Source organism: Theropithecus gelada, chromosome 5, assembly GCF_003255815.1.
Source record: "Theropithecus gelada isolate Dixy chromosome 5, Tgel_1.0, whole genome shotgun sequence".
Lineage (NCBI taxonomy): Eukaryota > Metazoa > Chordata > Mammalia > Primates > Cercopithecidae > Theropithecus > Theropithecus gelada.
The window spans coordinates 110,020,953-110,041,462 of NC_037672.1; the positions used below are offsets into that span (position 1 = coordinate 110,020,953).

Below are 20,510 nucleotides of genomic sequence, written 5' to 3' on the forward strand. Positions count from 1 at the left end.
CTAAACTTCAAGGACCCTTTTCTTTCTCCGTTTCATGAAAAGCAGTGCGAGCTTGACCACCTCTGTAGAATTTAATGATTTGGTGAAAGGGCCCTTTGGGATTTGTGTAAGGAGTTAGACACAGAGCAAGGAAATTTGGCAGCCTGCTCCCTCCCGGCGACCGTCCCGAACCTGGAAAACACAAAACTTTGAGAAATGGATAAAGATCTTGAAAGCTGATTTTCCCTCTCCTTTCCCCACTAAGGAAAAAAACACCCAAAATAAAACAAAACTTAATTCTCTTCTGGAAATAAATGCATTTTTTATTGTTGCTGATACGAATTAAAAGAGTGATGTTGAGGTAAATAAATTCGAATCTTTAGCAGAGACGGTTCCTTAATCTGTACCTTTTGAGAAAAGGATATCAGTTTATTACTTTAATTGATTCATTGAATCATTTCTCCTCCCTATATTCAAACTACACTTAAGGAACACCCAATGTGTGTCAAACACTGTAGTAGGCCCAGGAAACACTGCGATGCACAAGACGCACATTCCTACCCCCATAGAGCTTACATTCAAAAGGTATTAAAAATCGTTTTACGGGTCGGGCACGCGGTGGCTCACGCCTTTAATCCTAGCTTTGGGATTGGGAGGCTGAGATCGCCTGAGCTCAGCAGTTCGAAGCCAGCCTGAGAAAAAAGGCAAATCCCCGTCTCAAAAAAAAAAAAAAAAAAAAAAAAAAAAATTAGCCAGGCGTGGTAGTACGTTCCTGTAATCCCAGCTACTCGGGAGGCGGAGGTGGGAGAATCACTTTAGCCCGGAAACGAGAGGTTGCAATGAGACCACTGCACTCCAGCCTGGGCGACAGAGTGAGTCCCTATCTCAAAAAAAAAAAAAAAAAAAGGTTTTATCTATCAAAAAAGGATACTTGTATGTAGACAATGAAACAATGCAATGCAATAGTGTTGGGAGACGGGAGTATGGTTTATTTTCAAGAATCTGAAGATATACTTTAGAACCTAAAACATTGGGGGTTGACCCTTATTGCTGATTTATCCATTCTTTCTTCCCCCCTGCAGTATTTCTCGAGCGCCTACAGAGTGCCAGGCGCCTAGGGAGGCGCAGCGTTAGCACCAGGCGCGAACCAGACAGCTGTGGCCTGCCTGGTAGAAACGACCCTGCGATAACGCAGTTGCTGGTACCGCTCTCGGTGGAGGAGCCAGGGCCGGGTCTCCAGACCGGGAGGGGGCGGCCGCGGCGCGCCGGGGCAGCGCTCCCTGTACAAGTAGCTCTTCTATGTCTTTACACGTACTTCCAAAAAAAATTCGCAAGTCACAGAAACAATTCAGAATTCAACTAAGAAAATACAGAGTGAACCATATGGCCTGGGTGGCTCGAGTCGGCTGCATTTTCCTCCAGACAAAGAAGGGATTGAGGGTTGAAGGAAAGGAGAAAAAAAACCAACTTTCCGGCTGATGAAGCTGTTGTCTGGAGGCAATGATCCCAAATCTGAAGGCTTTATTCCGGCTCCGACGGAGACGTGATATGTCATATGATTAGCATCTTTCATATTTACAAGAGTGGTATGGGCTGCCAGTCTTGAGAGAAAGGCGAGAGAAAGAAGGGGGCATATGCTGAAATGGATTTAGCATTTGAAAGAGAGAAAGGAGATCGGATAAATACACTTAAACGAGGATTTAGTTTTACTCCTGTTGAGTTCTAATAGATTGTTGATTGAGATTTTAGGGGCCTGGAACCGAGGTGTCAGCAGTAATTTAAAGAAGGTATTCAGTCCGCCAGCGCCTCTTTTCTCCGTTTCCCCCTCCCTCCCCTTCCACCCCCTCCCTCCCCTCCCACCCCCTCCATCCCCTCCCTCATTTACGCCTTCATGCAGCACGGGGGCGGAGAAGACTTTTAAAACAAAACACAAAACAAGATCTTTTGCGAGGGCGGTGTCTGAGGGAGCCCGAGCGCTGACGGGTGTGCAGGAGGCGCCCCCTACAGCCCGCTGCGCCTCTCGGGGTTGCTCTCCCTTCCTGCCGCACCTGAGCGTTTTCAGGAAGCGCCCGGGTCCGGGAGGGCCGGGCCCACCCGAGGGCAGCCGATTCACCGCGGGCGCGCGGCGAAGTCGGGGCGCCTCCTGGTGGGGCGCGGCCGTCTAGAGGGTATAGGGAGAGCACTGCGGGGTTTCGGGGCCGCGGGGAAGCTCCCAGGACAGTCGGCCACCGGAGGACAGTGGGTTTGGGGTCGCCTCGAGGTCGGTCCGGGGACGCCGTCTGGGAAGCTTCACCTGCGGCTCGGGTTACAAACGCACGGTGCCCAGCTGCGTCCTCACCTGCAGTTTCAAAAGCTGAAATAAACAAACACAAAACACCTCCCCTCGGGTTCTAATGGTTGCCAAGTTTGAGAACAACCATATTTAAGCCCCACGAGTTTTGTTTTGTTTTGAGGATTTAGCAAATCAGCTAGAAGTGACGCCAAGACCCAATAGGCTGGGGAAAAGGACTTGGTCTTCAGGCTCAAAAGGAATCAGATGCACTTAGTGGGTCCAGGCTTTGTGTATCACACCATGTCTGTACAGATGTTTTCTTCACGCACCCAGAGCCACGTTCAGATTCATTCTCCAGACTGCTTGTCGTTCCCCGGTACATTTTAATTATCATCCGAATTGGTATTTTATGTTAATTTTTAGCTAGATGTCATGTGTGTAAAATGTTGGGCGGGGACAGAGAGGTGTTCAGTGTCATTTGCTTTAAGCCTTAGCTCATGGGTCCAGACACCCAAATTTCTATTTCCGCTCGCCATTTTCATCTCTTTCCCACTTTACTTGTCCTTAACTTCGTCAACCAATTACTATGCTTTCCCAAGGATCTAAGTTAACTTAAGGACTTACCATTTTACCACTTTACCTGTTAATTGGAACGAATTTAAGTTTCTCACATTTATCAACAGTAGAGACTAATAATAAATTATACAATAATTTACTACAAAATGTTGGTAGTAAATATATTTACATACAATTGCTACAATAACAAAAGTCATGCAGACATTAAAATTATATTTCTGATGGATATTTAATTTTTAAATCTCATAATGTTTAGTATGACCCCAATTTATAGATATTCGTATCTAAATGATTGGACAGACATATAAGCTCATACATCCTAGAGTGAAAAATATATTCATAGTGGTTATCTTTTTTTCTACTGAGTAGTGGTAAGTTAAGTTTTTATCTCTGTCTGTTCTAGGTAAATACTGGAACATTCATAATCAGAAATTGTTATTTTTTTAAATGCCGGCCTTCTGGAGAATGCCTTTTCTTTTGTAGTCTCTGTCAAACATTGGAAGGAAATTTCAGTTCAGAGATGTCTGAAGTGGGGTAAGTTATATCATAGAACTCATCCACAGTTAAAATTAAGGCCCCAGGAGTTGAGCCATTTGCATTGACATGGGATGCTGTAATTTTAAGACAAACGTTTAAAACTTATTCTTGAACTATCAGTGGAAATACTGTTTTAGAGGAGAGGAACATACATTGCAATTTCAGTATTCTCGTTAAATCAAAATTGCTGGGCTTGAACAGAGAAAGGAAAGCTCCTCAATGCTCCATCACATAACTTTCAGAGAGATGAGACCTCATCATAGGGTTCCAGTGGATTTCTAAAGAAAGACTTGATTTTTTGTTTGTTTGTTTGTTTGTTTTGAGACAGGGTCTTGCTCTGTCGCCCAGGTTGGAGTGCAGTGGCATCATCCCACTCAATGCAACTTCCTCCTTCCAGGTTCAAGCGATTCACCCACCTCAGCCTCCAGAGTAGCTGTAACTACAGACAGCACCACCATGCCCGGCTAATTTTTGTATTTTTAGTAGAGACGGGGTTTCACCATGTTGTCCAGGCTGGACTCAAACTCCTGGGCTCAAGTGATCAGTCTGCTTCAGCTTCCCAAAGTGCTGGGATTACAGGCATGATCCACCGTGCCCAGCCAGATTAAAAAAAAAAAAAAAAAAAAGTCTCAAAGTAATACACTCCCTTATTTAATAACACTTGCCAGCAGGAAATTCTTTGTGTCTAATCTTTTTTAAATGTGTTTCTTCTTGACCTGCCCTCAGCCGTAATTAAAAATTTTCCTCCTTTTTTCAATTTGTGCTTGGAAATATGGCATCTATGGCTACTGTTTTAAAAATAATCAGGATTTGGAAAATACTTGATTCTGAGTTTTGCTTTCATACGCTGTTAGGCTTTTGGCTTTCTCTGTGACAGAAGCCATCTTTACCCTGAAGGACGCTACTGTGAGTTTCTATTTAACTGCATTTTTATAGCAGCAATCACCACACTGAAACTATGTTGTGTTATTGTCGGGTGCATGAGACAGCAGGACTGAGAATAAGAGAAAGGAAAGGATTTGCAAGAGGATAATGGCATTCTTTTCAGCAAATTCTCTTTTTCTCCAGGGTTTTTATTTTTGAGGATTTGAGGTTTCATTTTCTCTTGAAGGAAGAAAAAGGTTAATCTCACAATAAAATAATGTACAAAAAAATCAAAAGATAAATGGTAAAAGGCTATATGGTAAAAGTCTACTAAGAAATTTTGAAAAAACAAAATAGACTAGAAATAAAAAATAAAACTCATGTCAATATTAACCGAAAGCCAAACCCTATTGATATCCTAAATAGAAGACAGCTTTCACTTTGTTCTGTTTCGTTTTCAAATTTCCCAGCTGGGGAGAGTCTAATATGCCACCAAAAGGTGGAGAAAATTCTAATTTTATTATTTGCATGAATTTGGTAAGCTCTATTCTTATTTATTTAGTTAGTTAGTTATTTATGTATTGAGACAGGGTCTCGCTTCTGTCATGCAGGCTGGAGTGCAATGTCATGATCACGGCTCACTCACTGCAGCCTCGACTTCCCTGGCTCAGGTGATCCTCCCACCTTAGCCTCTTGAGTAGCTGGGATTACAAGGGTGTGCCACCATGCCCAGCTAATTTTTGTATTTTTTGCAGAGACGGGGTTTTGCCATGCTGTCCAAGCTGGTCTCAAACTCGTGAGCTCAAGAGATCTGTCCACCTCAGCCTACCAAAGTGTTGGGATTACAGGTGTGAGCCATTGCACCAGGCCTAGTCTTACTCTTATACTTCAAATAATTTGAGTTACATTGGATTTGAGACCAACAATATTCTCAGAAAACAAATGATCAGAGGTTTAAGGACATTGTATTAGGTTTCGGTGTGTTGTTTCTTAAGATAAATTGCTGGCCACCCAAAAAGTGACATGGTATTTTGGTTTCTTCTCTGAGTCTTCCTTTGGCTCTCAATGTCTCATAAAATTGGCATCAAGAATGTTAAGTGTTTCTGGCTGGGCATAGTGGCTCATGCCTACAATCTTAGCACTTTGGGAGGTGGAAGCGGGAAGATTAATTGAATCCAAGAGTTCCTGGATGCACTGAGCCAGATGGTGCAACTGTACTACAGCCTGAGCAACTCAGAGGGACTGTCTCTGAAAACGGAGTAGTGCTTCATTGAAATAAAAGCCTTTTCCGGCCGGGTGCAGTGGCTCACACCTGTAATCCCAGCAATTTAGGAGGCTGAGGCAGGTGGATCACTTGAGATCAGGAGTTCGAGACCTGCCTGGCCAACATGGTGAAATCCCATCTCTACTGAAAATACAAAAATTAGGTGGGGGTAGTGGCTCTTGCCTGTAATCCCAGCTACTCAGGAGGCTGAGGCAGGAGGATCACTTGAACCCAGAAGGTGGCCAGGTTGCAGTGAGCCAAGATCATGCCACTGCACTCCAGCTGGATGGCAGAGTGAAACTCCATCTCAAAAAAAATAAATAAATAAAAACATTTTCCTTCCCTCTCACCCAAAAATTCAAAGTGCTTTTTTCTCCCTAATAAAATAGAGGTGAAATAAACCACATAGAATGTTTAAAGTAATAATTAGAAACATATGGATACAGCCTCCTAAGAAGTCAGTAGTAATCTCTTGGTTCCAAGCATTTGGCCAGGAAAGAATATCTAGATAGCTATTTCAATCACAGCTTGCTGACATTGGAATTTCTCTTTAATTTGATACTTAAGAAGAAATAAATCTGTAACTGCAGAACACAAAGTGATTTTTCTTTACTCGCCCAGGTAATTTAATCGGTGTGGAGAACCAAGTTAAAAGTTAGGTCAAGATAGCATTCATAGAGATGAAGACCATCACTTTTTCCTCCTTCTCCTTATTGGACAGTGTATAGTCTATGGCTATGGCAAGGCTGTGTCAGTGCTCTTGACAAGAGTGCTCTTGGCAAAGTGCTCAGCACTGCTCTTGACAAAGTTATCCTCTAAAAGAAAGATTTCTTTTGCAGTTTTTTCTCTACTTAGTCTTTCTCCATATTTTTAGGTTGCATTGGGTAACCAAAGGATTCAGTGTTTTTCTGGAGCACATTTTTTAGATGTTTATTTGCAGCTTATACCTTTTGGAAACTTGGAGGATATAGGGACTGCTTCTTGAAGAGGGGAAGCAAACCTACAATGAGCCAGGCACCATACTACCTACCAACCTTGAATATATTATTTAATTTTGTCTTCGCACAAATCCCAATGAGGACATTATTGTCATTACCATTTTCACAAATGAGGAAACTTGCCTAAGATCACCCAGATCACAACTGCAGTCTAGTCCTGTCACACTGTATACCCAGGCTTGACAATTTCAGGGTTATGCGCTTTCCTTGAGTTATGTGTTGACCCTTCTGAAAGGGAAAATATTCTCTATGGCCTCATCAGTGCAGACAGTGCTATTGTTATTATAGTGTTACCTAAAGATGGCCAAATAGAAATCTTACTATAAATTCCTTGTTTTTATCTCTTACAAAGTGATGACAACCAACAAAATTTATAAATATAAGTACAACTATAAAGGCAATTCCATCCAAATCAACATCAACTTAACGGGATAGATGTCATATTTTTTTTTAATCACCTGAAGACACAACACAAATTTCATATAACCTGCCACTGTGAAGTTTCAAGTTTGGATACCTTTAGTATGGCACCAGGTATATTGTGTGATATGCCTACCATTCCCCACCCACCTTTTTTTTGAAATACCAAGAAATCTTTGTTTGTACAGTGTTATTTGGCTGTCATTAAGTGTTGACTAATAATGTACATAGTAAGTTGCCATTTTTTTTCTTATTGGCTATTAAAGCACTCCGTGGAGCCAACACGATCAGAAACATAAATGTAAACAGGGCACTAGCATCTCACATTATTATTGAGCATGGAGAATCCCTATGTCCCCACAGATGCCTGTCCTTAGATCCATAAGCTCCACACCAGAGTTGGGACTTACCCCATGAACTGACGATGGGAACACCACCTCCTGAAATCTTCAAGACATGCAATGAGATAGATATATCCCAACAAGATTGAATGGGAATGTCTTTAATGTGACAGTGCTACAGAAAAGACAGTCAGTGGTGCTCAACTAGTCATTTTCTCCTTCTTTTATAGTAGTTAGATCCCCATTTTTAGCTGGGCATTTGGCTGCCTATAGTTAAAGACTACATTTCTCACTTTCCTTGCGGCTAAGAGAGGTCAGTACAACTCAATTTTAGCCAATGAGATGCAAACAGAAGTGGCACATGCAACTTCATGTCCTTAAGGGCAGGGGCATGCCCTCCTCCCTTGCTTTTCCTTTACCCTGCTGCTTAGAATATGGATATAATATATGGATTTCCATCTTGGGTCATGAGGAAGAGGTACACAGCCTGGAGATGGTGGAACAGCCACACCCTATCAGTTCTCCATTGCTTCCTTCCCAACTTATTTGCATGGGAGAAATAAACTTCTAATTGTTGAGGGCATTGTTATTTTGGGTTTTCTATCACTCACAACTGAATCTAACAAGCTCCAAACTCCTAAACCAATGAAAAATAACAGATAGGGCCGGGCACGGTGGCTCACGCCTGTAATCCCAGCACTTTGGGAGGCCGAGATGGGCGGATCACGAGGTCAGGAGATCAAGAGCATCCAGGCTAACACAGTGAAACCCCTTCTCTACTGAAAAAATACAAAAAATTAGCCGGGCGTGGTGGAGGACGCCTGTAGTCCCAGCTACTCAGGAGGCTGATGCAGGACAATGGCGTCAACCTGGGAAGCGGAGCTTGCAGTGAGCGGAGATCGTGCCACTGTATTCCAGGCTGGGCGACAGAGAGAGACTCCGTCTCAAAAAAAAAAAAAAGAAAAGAAAAAAAAGGAAAAAGAAAAAAAGAAAAGAAAAATAACAGACAGAAGGAACTCCTTTTGTCTCTCTCTTAACATTACCTTGATTCCTAGATAGTCAAACTTGGCAGTCTTGGTAACAGAAGAAAATAAACTAGTGAACATCTTATGTGGTCTTCATGGCAGACTCAGTGGTAAGCAGAAACCTGATGACAGCTTAGTGGTCCAGCTTGTTTCTCCTGGGGGCGTTCTTCCGAGGATATTTGGGCTGCCTCCAGAGTTGCAGTATCTTGGGCGGCCAGAAGGTGGGTGATGTACGGATCTTTTTTTTTTTTTTTTTTTTTTTTGTGGCCGTGGACACCCTTCAACCCCGTCTTTTGGTCTTCAAAGACTTCGCCAAAAGGAGGGGCAGGAGCTTTCTTTGGCTTTAGGTGGGGCAGGAGCTTCCTTCTTCGCGTTCGGCACCATCTTGTGAAAAGGGTATACAAAGTTTTAACACAGGTAAAAGCAGTCTCTGGAGAGTGGATTAGTGGTTATCTTGGGGAGGAGAGATTGACTCACCCCAAAGGGGCCCAGGGGAACTTTGCAGGTAATGGAAATGTTCTCGATTTTGATGGTGGTTATAAAGGTGTACATACATTTGTCAAAATTCATCAAGATGTACACTTAAATTATGCATATTTTACATACCTCAATACAAGTGGTTTTTAAAAACAAAAACATATTTCTTAGGATAAATGACTTTGAAGTCAGTGGTTCTGACACAGGTTGACCAATGATCACATGTTGAGAAACAATATTATAGGTGATGAGATGCGATAAAAAATATTTCTAATGTGATCATATCTGCAATGTTAGAAAAATCATTCTGGTGGGGAGAGTGACTGAAGATAATGAGTTGAAGAGCTTAGGGACATACAACTTCTGGGCATATGGGACATGTGAGATCAGTTATCATAAATGTGTTGTGGCACCCATCTGCACGTTAGAATAATTTCCTCTAGAGCACCCAGAAGCCCAGGTGTAAGAAAATGGAAAAGGATGTTTGAATAAATCTATAGAGTTTTATCAGCTGGAAAAAAAAACTGCAGCAAGCCACTAATTTGCCAAGGCAGTTGAGAATGCTTAAGCAGGATGGTGTCTGGACAGAGAGGAAAAGATAAGGAAACTAATAGAATGTCAGAATAGTAACGAGTCAGGAAATGAGAGATCATGAAGCCAGAAGGTGTGTGTGGGAGTGAGGGAGAGGTCATGGTCAGCAGCATGTTGGAGTAATTTAGGGTGATAATAAATCTCAGATGATTTTTTTTTAAGTATAGACAACATGGAATGAACTCTAAGATACATTGTTCAGTGAAAAAGGCAAGGTATACAAAATTTCTTACATAGTAGTCTACCGTGTAAAAGAGGGAGACCAGGCTAGGTACAGTGGCTCATGCTTGTAATCCCAGGAGTTTGGGAGGCCAAGGCAGGAGGCTTGCTTAAGGCCACAAGTTCAAGCCTAGCCTAGGCAACATATTGAGGCCCCTTCTCTACAAAAAGGCTATAGTGAGCTATGTTTGTGCCACTGCACTGCATCCTGGATGATGAAATGAAGCCCCAACTTTAAAAAAAAAAGTGAGACCTGGCATCTCACACCTATAATCCCAGCATTTGTGATGCTGAGGCAAGAGAATCTCTTGAGCCCCAGCAAGGGCAACACAGTTGGACCCTGTCCCAACAAAAAAATACAAAAAAAAATTAGCCTGGCATGCACTTGTCATCCTAGCTACTGGGAAGGCTAAGTTGGGAGGACCACTTGAGGCTAGGAGGTTGAGGCTGTAGTGAGCTAAGATCATGCCACTGCACTCCAGCCTGAGGGACAGAGCAAGACCCTGTCTGTAAAAAATAAAAACAAAATAAATTTTAAAAAATAAAAGCTGGTGGCTGGGGAGATATTTATATGCATTTACCTGTATGTTAGTAAGGTATTTCTGCAAGGAAATATAGGGATCTTATAGCATTGGTTGATTCTGGGGAGGAAACCTGGGAGGCTGGAGGACACAGGAGCAGGGGAAACTTTGTGCTGTATTCCCTTTTGTTCCTCTTGAACAAACCATGGCAATGTTATTATCTATTCAAAAGCATATAAATAGAATTAAACAAAAATAAGGGGAAAGAGAATAGACGTGCCATAATGAATAAAAACAGAAAGCAGAATGAGGTATTCATGCTTCAAGCATATAAATTAGGCACTGACCAGGCATGGTGACTCATGCCTGTAATCCCAGCACTTTGGGAAGCCAAGGTGGGCAGATCACTTGAGCCCAGGAGTTTGATCACACCACTGCACTCCAACCAGGGTGACAGAGACACTGTCTCAAAGAAAAAATAAGGCATACATGAGAGCACATACTAGAAGGTAAGAGAAATAAACCCAGTTTGATTCATTTTAAAACATTTAAAGTATGCAAAATACGAAAGAAAACAGATCATCTGGATATCTATATATATTTTTTTGAGACAGAGTCTCACTCTGGCTGGTGCCCAGGCTGGAGTGCAGTGGTGTGATCTCAGCTCCCTGAAGCTTCCACCACCTGAGCTCAAGTGATCCTCCCACCTCAGCCTCCTGAACAGCTGGGACTACAGGCACACACCACCATGCCTGGCCTTTTTTTTTTTTTTTTGAGAGGGAGTCTCACTCTGTCCACCTAGGCTGGAGTGCAGTGGCGCAGTCTTGGCTCACTGCAACCTTCACCTCCTGGGTTTAAGTGATTCTCCTGCCTCAGCCTCCTGAGTAGCTAGAACTACAGGCACACACCACCACATACAGCTAATTTTTGTATTTTTAGTAGAGACAGGGTTTCACCATGTTGGCCAGGCTGGTCTTGAATTTCTGAGTTCAAGTGATCCACCCACCTTGGCCTCCCAAAGTGCTAAGATTACACTCATGAGCTACCATGCCCTGCCCATTCTAGATTTTTATAACATTCTATAGTTACTGAGCACCTACTGTACTGGTGCTGATCCCAAATTATAAATGCAAAACATGATCCTTAAGAGCCATTGGCACTAAAGTTATGTATGTGATTCCTTTACCAATATGTTGACTATTTTGTCCTTGGTCCCTTATATTCAGTCAGCTTACTTAGGCAACATACATAGTGCATATAACAATGTCTGGTCTCATACAACAATGTCTAGACTCATCAAATGACCCTGGACTGCTTGCTGTTCATTACACTTTACCTTATGCTCTAATTTTGTTCTTATGTGATGTCACCATGTTACTCAGAAAGGTCATCATCATCCATTCACAACACTGGATAGGGCTCATAATACCTAAAAGGAGTCACAAACCTGTGGGAGATGTCAGCTGGTTATACATACATCCACAGCCGCGCTGAAGGACGTGGGATCTTTTTATACTTCAGAATTTGTTAACCATGTTGTCTTCCCCACCAGTTACTCCCTTCCATTCACAACTATTCTTCTCCCTCTCTATGACTTACCTGGTCTTCAAAGATCTAACTTCTACTTCATACCCCATAGCCTGATATTGACTCTAGATATAAAGAACCTAAGGAAGTAGGAGACAAAGTATTGAGCTCCTGATGGCATCATGGTCATGTTAGCTCTTATTTAGAAGTATATATTCCAAAAGAATAGGGAAAGGAGCCCAATTTTCTTGCTTCAAGTATGCCCCTAAGTTTTTCCATCAGGAAGAGCTCTACTTTGCCCCATGTCGGGGTGGAGTGGTACATAACTAGCCTTGCACTCCATGCCTGGCCTAACACATAAAACAAGCTGCATATGCCTGTTGTGCACAAAGGGCCAGCCACAGAGCAGATGCTCAATGAATGCACTGACTTTAATGGCACCAAAGAAATAATTAGTTCTATTCCAAGAAGCCATAAATCCATCATAATTCATCCAATGAAATGAACTATATCTGTCTTTAAAGAGGCTGGCTAGCATAGGTACCCTAAAACTTTCACTTAGGAAATTTTCTCTACCAGTTCTTTAGCCTGCAAGGTGACTGCTTCCTGATTTTCCACACATGCAAGCATGCACACATACATCTTCATTTATTATCAGGACTAGATTTTTTAAAAATCAAACTAACTTGTGTTTCAGGATGACAGAACTTAGAGGACTACGGAGACATTTGGTTAGTATTTTTCCTTTGCTTTATAATCAAGTCATGCTAATGTAAACCAAACACACAACTTGAACTAAATACACATTTCACTCATGGCTAATTACAAAGCAGGGATTTCAAATCAGTGTTGATCTAATGTTTTTAGAGCAATTATTTAATTTTCAAGGTCCAATATCTGTCGAGTAAATCACCAACTTCCAGTTCATTCTTATTTAATATAAACAAATCTAATTAGTATAAAGATATTTCACAGCTGTCTTTAAATTAAACCATAGTCAAGAGCAAGCAGATTTTTGGGTTTGCTTTGGCATCCCAAATCAAATGTTTTTTGTTCAAATATAAAAGAGCAATACCAAAAGTTATGTTTTATTTTGAAGTTTTAAACTAAGCTTCATAACCTCAAGCAACCTGTAATTTTTCACAATTCAAATTTTGAATAAGGACAGGAGCTGGCTATAGAGGAAAGCAAAGTATATTATTTTTTCACCTACTTTTGAGAATTATAAGAATTTTAAGAATCACTATTTCAGCTATAAATACGTTTTCGTTAATAATATTTCTCTTGCATTAAGTAGCAAACTACATCTTATAGTAGCAAATGTAGACATTCAAAGAGAAATCAACAAACCCATTTCTCTAGTAAAAATTATATTTACCAGGAAGGTATAGATTGTCCAACAAATAGGCCAGGCACAGTGGCTCACGCCTGTAATCCCAGCACTTTGAGAGGCCAGGTGGGGGCGGATCACCTGAGGTCAGGAGTTCGAGACCAGCCTGGCCAACATGGTGAAACCCCATCTATCTCAAAAAACAAACAAACAAAAACACATTGTTAATAAATGGTTTCATACTAAATTAACTAAGGTAAATGATCAGGAAACGAGTCTAGTTGGATCAAAGAGGATTGTAAAATTTTTGGTCTTTTATCCTTTGATAAAGTGACTTACAATGCAGGTGGTGCAAATAGCCTAGCCTCAGAATTGGATTAGCTTGGGTTCCAGCCCTGCCTTGTACTACTCATGGTAGATTAGGTGGATCACTTCAATTTTTCTGATCCTTGGCTAAATCATTTACAGAATGGGGAAAATACCTATCCCCCCACTGGGGTAAATGAGATGTTTGTGAAAAAATCTTGAAAAATAAAAAAAATCCAACACACATACTATATAAAGTAAGCAATTAATGATAAGTAGATTAAAGCCTAGAAATTTCATTCTATTTCAATTTGTGATACATAAACTAATAGACATTCTATAAATTAAAATCTTGACATTTTAATATAATCCTATCATTTAATGAACACAAGTTGGAAGACATTGTTTTAAGATTATTGTTATGTATAGATGTTTGATGGCTATCATTGTAAAACTGGCTTATTACTTTGAGTATCTTGTAAAATCCTAAGAAATTTTAATATTTTGATTGTTATTGAATGGGATGCTTCTTAAAGTTCAATTCATGTCTATCCAACCTTGGAATTTGAGATGAAAAAGATAAAGAATGTGTTAGCCTGGGCTTTAGGGATTTTTTTTTTTAATGTCAAATATTGTTATCTTTTTCTTACTGAAAATACATATAAAGACCATATTAATATTCAGGGTTCAGATAGTATGTTTCCACTCAAAATATATCATGGAGCCAAAAACAACTCCACAATGATCAACACCACCCAATCAGAAGAATGTTTTATTAATATAAACCAGGCCTGCTGCAGCTGACATTACACTTTGGGATGACATTCTGTGACTCAATCCAGAATGGTAAAGATTAAAACCAGAGACAAAACTATTAATACCATTTCCACTGTGGAGTAAGGTCCACTCAGAGTGAAAGAAAGCCTCTCCATCTTCTCGCCCAGGTGGGAATCTCCCTCCTAAACTAAGGGAATGGGGGCAGCATGGAAACAGAGACTAAACCATTTCCATTTCTTCCCCTGCACCACCATTACTTTGTCTTTTCTAAAGTGCCTGGTGGAAAAGAGTGCTTAACCTAGTGAGCTATGCATGTGGGCTAGAAAGAATAGAAAGAATGGTTCTGCAAAAACCAACATTTTCTATTAATTTTTAGTTTTCTGTTACAATATGCTATAAATTAGAAAAAGGGAAATAATAGCTATGTAGTTATAAGATAGAGCTAATCCCTTAGCAAAAATAGTAGCATAGTATATTAGCCATCTCTTTGCCACCTTCTACACCATAACATTTATACTAACTTCTTATGTTCTAAACAAGAGGAATGTTGTTGAATGGGAAGTTCTTTTAAAGATTTCGATGTGTTCCTGTTTAAAAAGGACCCAGGCACGGTGGCTCACCCAGCACTTTGGGAGGCTGAGGTGGGCAGATCACCTGAGGTTAGGAGTTCGAGACCAGCCTGACCAACATGGTGAAACCCCATCTCTACTAAAAATACAAAAATTAGCCGGGCATGGTGGTGGGCACCTGTAATCCCAGCTACTTGGGAGGCCGAGGCAGAAGAATCGCCTGAAGCTGGGAGGCAGAGGTTGCAGTGAGCTGAGATCATACCACTGCACTCCAGCCCGGGCAACAGAGCAAGACTGTGTCTCAAAAAAAATAAAAATAATAATTAAAAAAAAAGGTTCCAGTGGCCTCTGTCACATTAAAATAACTATGAAAACACGTAAGATAAATATTTGACACTCCTAGCTGACCTATTGTCACAAGTTGGGAGGAATAGTAATGAACTGCTACAATGATATCCCTGGGTTGAAAATATAAAATTGATACAGTACATGTATAATGGCATTAGAAACAGAGTAGTCATGCTCACTTAAAAATAAGACCCTTCTCTCCTTTATTAAATATCAAAAATACAAGATTTATAACTACCAAAAAATAAGGCAGCTATACTTTCAAGTGCAGTTACTGCTTTTTGAGATTGCTGGAATGCTGAACCTACCCTCTACATCAGAATATTTGGCAATGTCTGGAGGCATTTTTAACTGTCACAACTTTGGGGTAAGGTGCCACTGGCATCTCATGGGCAGAGGCCAGGGATGCTGCTAAAGGGCACAGGACAGCCCCCCATAAGAAAGAATTATCTGGTCCAAAAACGTTAAAAATGCCAAAGTTGAGAAGTCTTACTCTACACCATCAAGACCTGTCCCTATATCATGGTAGAAATGGAAATTTCTGGAAAACTGACAAAATGAGAGATGAAGGGAAGGGAGCAATTAATGACAGCACAGGCACAAGTACAGAAGATTGAGCAGTTCTAGATAAAAGCTAGTAGGATTTAGACTAGGAATTGTGCAAAATCAGTCAGTCATCCAGCTATAGATCTGAGAAAGAAGTTCAATTATCATCCAAATGAACAGTAAGTGAAGCCAAGGGCAATTTACATAGTGTTTATATAGCTCTCATAAGTGTATGTAAAAGAAATATATCCTCAGATATACAAAACCTCAAAGGATATATCATCTATATACTCTTTTTGGGGAAAATAAATTACTTGAGACCTAGCTCCAGCTGGCCAACGACTCAAAATTAAGAAATAAAAAATAGGGAGGTCTGGGCCGCAAAACTCAGGAATCCAGTTTAAATGTATGTTGTCAGTTAGATTGTAGAGTTCGTGGGTAAAACGTGGTTCTGTAATACTTCCTTCAACTATTCCTCTGCTTTGTAAGGATCTGTTGGAAGTCACATCTTTCACTTCAGTCTGGATGAACACTTAAAAAAGCAACTATTGTTGCAAGTAGTAACTAACACATTTGGGAAAAGGCTTGGAGAATTATTAAACCACAAGTTTTGTTACTGAATTTATTTTTTTTCCTAAGAGTTCCATAGAGACCGACTGGTCATTTTCTTTTTATTGTGAAATAATTCCTGCATCTTTGAAATAAATATTTCCTGCATCTTTGAAATGAATATTGAGTGACTTGGGTCACAAAATATTTGAATTTTCCTGCATCTTTGAAATGAATATTGAGTGACTTCGGTCACTAAGATTTTTTTTAATTGGTAAAAATATTGCATTGATATTAATTATAATCAAGCCCTTGTCATTTTTCTTTCCAGGATGTATAAATGCTCTTTTGTTAATAATGTCTAAGAATCAATGTGGACACAAATTGTTTAAAACTTAACTACGTATATACACATAGAATATAAGCATAGAAAAAAGACTAAAGGAATATGTTAGTGATTATCTCCGGGTAGTATATTTCTAGGTGATTTTTGTTTTCTGTTGTATACTTTCTTATATTTTGCAAATTTTCTACAAGAATGTATTATTTTTATAATAAAAAGTTGTAACCCATATATATATCAATACCTACTATGCAAACAAATGCAGAGGAAAAAGACTAGAAGAAAATGAACCAAAGGTAATCTTTCTTTCATCTCTTCATTCTTCCAATGGATACTTATTAAGCACCTATTATATCAGGTATAGGTGCAAAGCACCAGCCATGGCCAGGTGTTGAACACTGCTATCTCCAGGTGTAAACTTTTAGTGTTTTTCTTTCTTCTTTTGTGTACTTTTCAAAACTTTTAAACATAAAAATATATTTGTGAATATGTTTTTATTTATAAAATGGGGGGTCTTATAATCTTTTAAAAAATATTCTGATAAAGTTTAGAAAGGTGTTGGTATATCTGATTGTGTAGATATGTTCCAACAGATGAGCTCTGGAGACATTCACTATTATTGAAGTATACAGGTATTCTCCATACCCTGCCCCTTGTAAAATTCATTTCTTTAGCAAACAGAAATCATTCTTCTTAGAAAAAAGCTTATTTTTATTAGGATTTTATACTACCTTTTGTACACTTTTTTGAAGAACAAAATTTTTACATGTGTTTACTATGTTATTTAAATATCATAAAGTATTTTTAATAAGAGGGTTTAGAGTAATAAATATATAAAAATATACAATGTAAAATGAGTCTGACTTTACATAAATACAAAATATTTACATCATGTCTTTTTGTGAATGAGATTTATCTTTAGATTTCTCTTTTTCACTCTTTTTCTTCTGTTTTTCTTCCGCTTGTTTTTCAAAATAATCTTTAAGGAGATGGTTCAGCTGTGGTTCATACTGGTTTGCATCTTGCAATCCATCTTTCCTTCCTTAAAAAAACATACGACATGAGACAACTATTCTTTATTTTACAGAGGTCCCAATATCATCATGTCAGTTACTTCCCCCAGTGACAAATTCAGAACTGTTCCTGCTTGAAGCACCCCAAGCATTAACCCATAAAAGTCAGTTTGAACTTGATACGCATGAATTAAACACATTTTTATTTTACCTTCGCAGTGTTGGATCACTCGTCCCCACAGTCGATTTTTCCTCAAACAGGCTAAATTTCCCACAATCAACAAATGCCTCTTTCCTCTAGTCAATGCAACATTCATTCTTTTTTCTGAATCAATGAATCCTACTTGTCTTGTCCTTACACAGGACAGAATAATGATCTCCTTTTCAGCTCCCTGAAAAGCATCTACTGTGGACACCTGCACAGTTTTAATATCAGGATGGCCAAAGTCCACAGCACTGAGTAAATGACAAAGCTGTGGAGGAAAAGATAGGAATCATGTGGTGAGAGATTGTGAAGAACTTAAGCTTCTGAACCTGCTCAAAGCAACCACTATAATTTAACTAACAGTAAATAATTTTCATTTTTCTTTTATGACTCACATAGATTTGGCTAGTTTCTAAAATGATAGATAAATGACTAGATGACAATATTAATTACGACACAAAATCAAAAGTGATTTATCTATTGCTGCGTAACTCATTTGGATATGCTGATTTGGAGCTGATAAACTAATAATGAAACAGATCAAAAAATACTAAAAGAAAAAAGAAAAATCTAGTTAGAAGTAATTGGCTTATGTGTACATTAATATTTGGTATCTATCCTTGATTTAGTGATAAAATGTACTAATAATAAAGGAACATTTTGGATAACTGAGATTCAATCCCATCTGTCTACAAAGCATACACCATATTTTCTTTCCTCTAATTTGTTTTTTTGCATTTTTGCCCCAATAGCGGTAAACTAAATTTAATTAAACCTTGTTAGGTTTACATTTAATTACACAGAAAAAAAGCCAGACTAGAAAAAAATCAGAATGTTTCTTTTTTAATACATTAATTACAGTACCAAAAGTTTTTCAGGCACCAAACCGACTACTATAAATGTAATATCAAATGTGGTAATATGTAATTGCAATATTTAATATATGACAAATGCTGTAATACATAATACCAACCTTGTACATCTGGGATTTGTATAATGTTATCACGCCAATCATAGAGCCTGCTATTCCACTTGCAATCAGTGATTGAATCAGCTTCAGTGTAAAAGTAGCTTCTGCCACATTATGAAAGCTGTTATCTCTTTCTATCTGGAGTAAGAAACAGATCCTAAATTATATTTCCCAGAAAGGCTACGGCAAAACCAAGTAAAATCATACAAACAACAACAAAATTAAACAAGGAACCTAAACCATGTTGACTCTCATCAACATTAATGTCATTTACCTGTTCTAGTCCTTTAACATTATAAAAACACAGGGTTGGTAGCCATTCCAATAAAGGGCTCCTCTCTATTTCTGTTACACCATTCATGAGGGTTCCTTTGTAAAACAGATCATTAGCAATAGCACTGATTGCAGGATGACAACGGTATTGAGTTCTCAATAGAATTGGCTTGTGACCCTAAGAAATTTAAAAGAAGAAAAGTAAGAACCCATAACTTTTTTATTCTTCTATGGAAAGAATATTATGTTTTTAAAATTAAAAATATTGCTATATTATGTAGGGTCTTAGGAGATGAATTACAAAAAATAAAAATATATTTTTTAATTACTAAAAATATGTTCATATTAAATTAGAAAAATTAGAAAATATAAAATATGTCAACCTTAGACTTATCTAGTAAGTTTGGCTCCTAACATTATGGTGTTTTTTTTTTTTGAGATGGAGTCTCGCTCTGTTGCCCATGCTGGAGTGCAATGGCATGATCTTGGCTCACTGCAGCCTCCACCTCCTGGGTTCAAGCGATTCTTCTGCCTCAGCCTCCCAAGTAGCTGGAATTACAGGCATCTGCCATCACACCTGGCTAATTTTTGTATTTTTGTAGAGACTGGGTTTCCCCATGTTGGCCAAGCTGGTCTTGAACTCAAGTGATCCACCCGCCTTGACCTCCCAAAGTGCTGGGATTACAGGTGTGAGCCATCACGCTTGGCCAACATTATGCTTTTATAATATATCTGGATTTGGTCTAACACTAAATTGAAAAGAATCTCTTAAAAAATTAGGTGTCGCAGATATCTCATTAACTTCCCTCATTGAGTAAAAGCCATTTTTCATTCTGAATCTTCAAAGAAGTTACAGATTTTATTAATGCATCATAAAATCCAAGTCCTATCTACTTTAGGGCTATTCGAGCAAAAAGTTCTGTAGTATTGTTAGAATTGAATAGCTACAAGGTGCTCTAACAATAATACATGTATAATTCAATGCAGGATTAATGACCACATGGAGAAAGAATCTTCTATGGCAAAAAAAAAAAAAAAAATCCTAGTACTCTTTGGGGCATAAATTTGTCTACGTTTATAAGTCTAAGTCAGCAAGCACATGAAACTGCTGACAAAAGTGTCAAGTATAAAAATGCTGAAAGAAAAATAATGCTCAAGCCGGGCGCAACGGTTCAACGCCTGTAATCCCAGCACTTTGGGAGGCCAAGGTGGGTAGATCACCTGAGGTCAGGAGTTCGAGACCTGCCTAGCAAACATGGTAAAACCCCATCTCTACTAAAAATACAAAAATTAGCCAAGCATGATGGCGGGCGCCTGTAATCCCAGCTACTCGGGAGGCTGAGGTAGGAGAATCCCTTGAACCCAGGAGGTGGAGGTTGCAGTGAGCTGCTCAAATGTTAGAGAAATGACTAAATTATGGTATATCCACACTACATAATACTTAGTGATCAACATATTTATGACAACAGTAATGCTACAAAGCTAGTAGTAACAAGGGGAGATGATTTACTATTATGCAAAGTTTAAAAAGGCAAGATAGAAGTTATATTTATGGTATGGTTTCAACTATGTATAAATACATATATTTGATATAGGCATATAACCCTAGGATAAAAGATGGAAGGAAAAATACTAAAACATTACAGAGAGTTTTCTCTTAAGGGCAGTGA

General features: G+C 39.1%; 1 protein-coding gene across 1 annotated transcript in view; it reads right to left on the minus strand.

The window, feature by feature from the left end:
- Positions 1-17,069: 17,069 nt before the first annotated feature.
- The window catches only part of ZGRF1 (zinc finger GRF-type containing 1), an 83,066-nt gene continuing 79,625 nt past the window's right edge, over positions 17,070-20,510 (minus strand). Inside the window, exons 24-27 of the mRNA XM_025386149.1 lie at positions 18,842-19,018; positions 18,571-18,705; positions 17,604-17,865; positions 17,070-17,421 (exon numbers count right to left, since the gene is read on the minus strand). Of these exons, the coding sequence (XP_025241934.1) occupies positions 17,264-17,421; positions 17,604-17,865; positions 18,571-18,705; positions 18,842-19,018 (732 nt within the window). The 3' untranslated portion in view covers positions 17,070-17,263. The remainder of the gene's footprint in view (positions 17,422-17,603; positions 17,866-18,570; positions 18,706-18,841; positions 19,019-20,510) is intronic.